This window comes from Myotis brandtii, unplaced genomic scaffold (assembly GCF_000412655.1).
Source record: "Myotis brandtii unplaced genomic scaffold, ASM41265v1 scaffold250, whole genome shotgun sequence".
In the NCBI taxonomy this organism is placed as follows: domain Eukaryota; kingdom Metazoa; phylum Chordata; class Mammalia; order Chiroptera; family Vespertilionidae; genus Myotis; species Myotis brandtii.
In genome coordinates, this window is record NW_005359478.1 from 1,134,947 (window position 1) to 1,140,036 (window position 5,090).

The 5,090-nt window shown below is 59.5% G+C and overlaps 1 protein-coding gene across 1 annotated transcript in view; it reads right to left on the reverse strand.

Moving 5' to 3' along the window:
- DENND4B (DENN/MADD domain containing 4B) overlaps nucleotides 1-5,069 on the reverse strand; it is a 14,311-nt gene extending 9,242 nt beyond the window's left edge. The window contains 10 exon segments of the mRNA XM_005867444.2: nucleotides 188-332; nucleotides 517-575; nucleotides 670-736; nucleotides 1,238-1,345; nucleotides 1,347-1,447; nucleotides 1,520-1,689; nucleotides 1,889-1,958; nucleotides 2,210-2,462; nucleotides 3,078-3,417; nucleotides 4,371-5,069. Coding sequence (XP_005867506.1) covers nucleotides 188-332; nucleotides 517-575; nucleotides 670-736; nucleotides 1,238-1,345; nucleotides 1,347-1,447; nucleotides 1,520-1,689; nucleotides 1,889-1,958; nucleotides 2,210-2,462; nucleotides 3,078-3,417; nucleotides 4,371-4,380 — 1,323 coding nt within the window. The 5' untranslated portion in view covers nucleotides 4,381-5,069.
- Between the last annotated feature and the right edge of the window lie 21 nt (nucleotides 5,070-5,090).

Below are 5,090 nucleotides of genomic sequence, written 5' to 3' on the forward strand. Positions count from 1 at the left end.
CATTGGCTTTTTGGGGGGGCCTGTGAGAGAAACTGTTGAAGGTGGGCTCTGAAGAAGAGCCCCTGATGGAAGCTGTATGCCCCTCAGACTGTGCCAAAGGAGAAGACTGAGGAACCCTCCCCAGGGGAGAGTCCGGGACGGGGTGGGGTCACCTGAAAGAGCACCCTGGGGGAGGGGGGGCACTCACAGAGACGAGGGCCTCACAGACGCTGGTGAGCAGGTCCGGCCGCAGCGAGTGGACCAGGAGTTTGTGCTCTGTGAGCACAGCCAGCAGCAACGTGATGGCCAGCTCAGGGCCCAGGTTCTGCAGCAGCTGCAGGAAGCTGGCACCACTGTGGGTAACACCAAAGTCGGGGGGGGGGGCAAGTCACCAGGAGGCCCTGGAGACCCTTTCCTAGTCCCTGGGTACCGACACCGCCTGGGCCCAGCCTGCACAGACCTCAACAGCTGTGCCCACCTGCCTGGCACCTACCATGTCCTTGGTCCTCAACCCTCTCCCCCAACTTGGGCACATACCTGAGGGGCAGGGGTGAGGATACAGGCTGGCAGAGGAGCAGGTTGTCGTAGGGAGACATCTGGGAGGCAGAAGAGCCAGGGGTCAGGGTAACGGAGGCTGGCCCCTGCCAACTGCCCTCCTCCCGCCCAGCCCCAGCCCGGCCTCAGCCTCACCTGCACCAGGATGCGGGGTCTCTGTGGGGAAGGGAAGGGGACGTTGTGGATGAAGTGGGAGATGTGCCTGGGGAAAGAGGTATGCGGGTCAGAGACGGATTCCCCAGTCTACCTCTATCCTACCATCACATTCACTCTCCTCAGCCACCTGGCCCCAGAACTTTATTCCTCCCTGACCTCGCCTTGAGCCTGCGTCAGCCATCGGAGCAGCCAATATACAGGGTGTCCCCCCAAAACAGCTGATGGCTCCGTTTTGAAATTAAATGTATTTTAATGAAACTGCCTTTATAATGATTCAAAGTGTGTGTATACATGTTTGGGACACCCTGTGTATAGAATCCATGCCAGCCCCTTAGCTAGCAAGTGTGGACTGGACTTCAGCCCCCTCTCCCCCTTAGCCAGTGGCACTTTGGCAATGTATACAACCACACAGGACAGCCCTGTCCCCCACTTCTCTCCCCACCTCCCCCCCACACACCCCCAGTCCGCTCCATCCTAATCTCTTCCATCTCTCCTGGCCTCCTGATCCCCTCAGACTCCTTCCCAGGGTCAGGGGAGCCATGCTCACGCTTCCAAGGGCAGGCGGTGGGGGCCTGAGACGGAGTAGCGGTAAAGGAAGGTAAGGAAGGCGCGGAAGGCGGAGAAGGCAGGCCAGCGGGACAGCACGGCGATGCCAGCCTCTTTCCACGGCGCTCAGCAGGCCCAGTGCCCGTGACTGCCGCTCCGACAGCCTGGCCCTCGGGAACGCCTCGTAGAACTGCAGGGCTGCACCGTACACCTGGCGGGGGCAGAGGGGCAGTCAGGTGGGCCCTGCACGGCCCAGACCCCCTCCCCCACTCCACACACCCACCTTATTACCAGCTGCACCCGTCAACACGAAGGTGGAGAAGACAGGCACCGGGTACTTGGTCTCGGCCGGCCAGCACTCGATAGTGGCCCCCATGGGTAGGCAGAAGACGGGCACTGACTCGGGCAGCGGAAATGTCTCATTGTCTTCCTCTGGGTAGCGGCCCAGCAGCTCTGCACCCAGGACAGCGTGGGGGGCACCCAAAAGGAGGGTATATCAGGCTCCAGGGGAAGGAACTGGGAGGATCCCAGGGAAGGGCCAAATGGCGAAGGGGAGGGAGTTCCAGGCACAATGAAAGTGACAGCCAAGAGGCGCCAGGGCAGAGGGACATGGAGGGCCAAGGGGTCAGAGAGGGACTAAAGGGCAACTCACCTGCCTCATACACAAGCGTGTTGGCCTTGGCCAGGCCCACCTTGTAGCACAGGTACACTGCTGGGCCCCACTGCCCGAGAAACAGCAAGAGACAAGCAGATACACAGGAACAAAGGTTTCTGGGGTCCACTTCCTCCACCACCCCTAAGTGGTCTTCCGTCTTTAGAATTCCCACTAATCCCGGTCCCCCCAGACCAGAGTCCACCCTGGGCCCACGCCTGCCGTGAGAGGCCTTAGGCTGAGAACGCCCTTGGCGCCCAGTGTCCACACCCCCATGCTGAGGCGGGGCAGGTTTCGGCCCTGGGCCCGAGCCCCACTCACCATGCCGGGGTTGAGGTTGCGGGGCAGCCGGCAGTAAGTATGAGGAGTGCCCTCACCCTTGCTGGGCAGCACCAGGCAGAGGTCAGTGATGCCCAAGGCATGCAGCCCTGCCCCCTCTGCTGCCCGCCGGTAAGTGAGGTAGGTGCGGGGGTGCCCAGGGCCTGGAGGGGCCAGGTTGGCGGAGTGGCTGTAGGGTGTCGTGTCTAGTACTTGGAAACCAGGCTTGGGACGTTCCTTCCCCTCATACAACACCCTTGGCACAGAGAACAGAGAGAGATGTCGAGCGGGGGCAGAGGAGAAAGACCCCCGTCCTGCCAGATCCGCCTACGCAGGCCTACCTATCTGCCGTGCACCCTCAGCCTCACGAACCGCGACCCCAGGGCTCACTTACTGCTGACCTCTGCCCCCAAGAATCCCATGCCCCTCTTCTGCCCTTGTCTCTACTTCTCCATCAGCAACAACCCCTCAGGCTTCCCATGGCTCTCCTAGTCATTAATAAATGCTACGAAAAAGGTACCATTTACGGCCTCTGTGCTAAGTCCCTTCCGTGGGTGATCTCATTTACTCTTCCCCACCACCTTATGAGGAGGTACAATTTTCCCCACTTAATCCACGAGGAAACAGGCCCAGAGGGGCTCGAACCCTGCCCAACATCACACAGCTGGCAAGTAGCAACATTAGGACAAGAACCCAAATCGGTGTGAGGATTAAGTGAACAAACACTCAGTCCCTTCTCTCCGGCCCCTGGCCAGCCCACTGTCTTCCCGTTCCCATCGCCTATCCCTCATCCCATACCCCTGCGTCTCCCTGCCTCACCCCACAGTCCCTCCCAGCCTCCCCTGGTGCCAGCACGGGGAGGGGCACACACCCGAGCTCCACGAGGGGCGGCTTGTCACGGCCCCTGCGGTAGCAGATGACGGGCTGAGTTCCACTCAGGAGCCCAGCACTGAGTTCCAAGGGGTGGCCCCCCACAGAGGCCTGGATGCAGGTATAGCCCTGGGGCACCTCCTCGCCCAGCGCCCTCGAGATGACGGCCACGTCGGTGATGGGCTCAGCCGGCCGGGGAGGGCGCAGGGGCCCACTGGGTTCAGGAACCCACGTCTCCTCGGGAATGGGTGCTCCGCTCCCCGCAAGCCCAGCTATCACGAAGTAATCCACCAGCCGGGGGGGCCGCTCCTCCGCCATGGCCCCCCCCTCACTCACTGCATCTGCAATGGTCAAGGAAGGCTGGTGTTGCCATGGCAACCAGGGCACCCCCTCCCCTTGCTTCCCTCCTCTTCCTAGTCCCTCCAAGGAAAGGCAGGATCAGTGGTCAGCCAATCCTGAACTCTCCCGCCTATGACATCACCAGGCCTTCAGAGCCCCGCCACAGCTTCTTAAAGAGACCAGGACCCTCTCTTATGGTCCTGCCCTCTCCCTAAAGGACCCAAACATTCCACCACACACCTGTATCCCTTTTAAAGACCCCTCCCCTCCTCACCCCCCACCCATACAGAGTTATAATAGGTCCATCTTTTCTGTAGTGGCCTGCAATGACATCATTAACTTTGGCCATGACATCATGACAACCTTACAGGTTTTTTAAGGGTTTTTGAACTCTAGTTATGACATCCTAAGAACCACACGAGCCAGTTAATGTTCTTAAAGAACCCAGCTCTAGATTTTGGGAGCACCCAAGTGTCCACAAAACCCACAAAACCCAAGCTTTAGTGTCCTTTCACCAGACTCAAGTGTCCTTTTTCCTCACCTAATTCCACTAAACCAGCGGTTCTCAACCCGTGGGTCACGACCCCTTTGGCGGTCGAACGACCCTTTCACAGGGGTCGCCTAAGACCATCCTGCATATCAGATATTTAAATTACGATTCATAACAGTAGCAACATTACAGTTATGAAGTAGCAACGAAAATAATTTTATGGTTGGGTCACAACATGAGGAACTGTATTTAAAGGGCCAGAAGGTTGAGAACCACTGCAACTGACAAAAAAAAACCCACCAAAAACCAACAACCAAAACAACAGTGCCCGCCCACCTCCAGGGTCCTCGGGTTACCCGGTGAGGACAAAGGCGGCTGTGGGAATCAGTCCGGGCCACCCCCATGCCCTCCTCCAGGGAGCCCCACGATAGGCCCACAACAGGTCTTCAGTCACTGAGTTCTCACCTGCCTCCATGGCCAACCCGAGAGTGGGAGCCTAAGGGCCCTGGGGAGCCCCAGGTGCAGAAGCTAGCAAAGAGCTTGATGGGTGGCTTGCAGCGGAGGACAGGAGGAATGGGGGTGCTTCAGAGGGGAAGGGAGGTGACTTCCTGGAACAGTGGAGGGGAAGCTGTAGCTCAGCCCAGCTCAGCGGAAGTCAGCCTATGGGTGTGAGTTGGGGGGGCGGGTACCATTGAAGGCGCCAACGCAGCATCATGCCAAGTGCAACCTCAGACGAAAGGACCCCCAGCTCAGCATGGCCCCAGGATGTACAGTCCTACTTAACCTCAGAGAACGTCAAGGAGCAAGGGGATCTCACGAAGCCAGGTTGGCCTTCTCCTCAGTATGGCTTCTGGACACACACACACACACACACACACACACACCTCCAGCTAAATTTAGCCTCCATGTCTGGAAGGTGAAGCCAGGAGTCAGCGTCAGCCTCCTAATTTAGCTCTGGGGCACAACCGCATCCCTCACCCTCTGCAGGCGAAAGGGCGCCCTATGCCCCAGGCAGCAGGCAGGAGCCCTTGGTGGGCCGAGTGGGTGGCCCCGACCCGCAGGACCTGCTCACTAGAGCCTCCGTCACCCAGCCAGGGAGGCACCCTGCACAAGGCAGCCCTTGCTGCCTGGGGAAGGCGAGGGGCGCGGGCACCACTCGGGGTCCCCACGCCCACAAACCAGGCA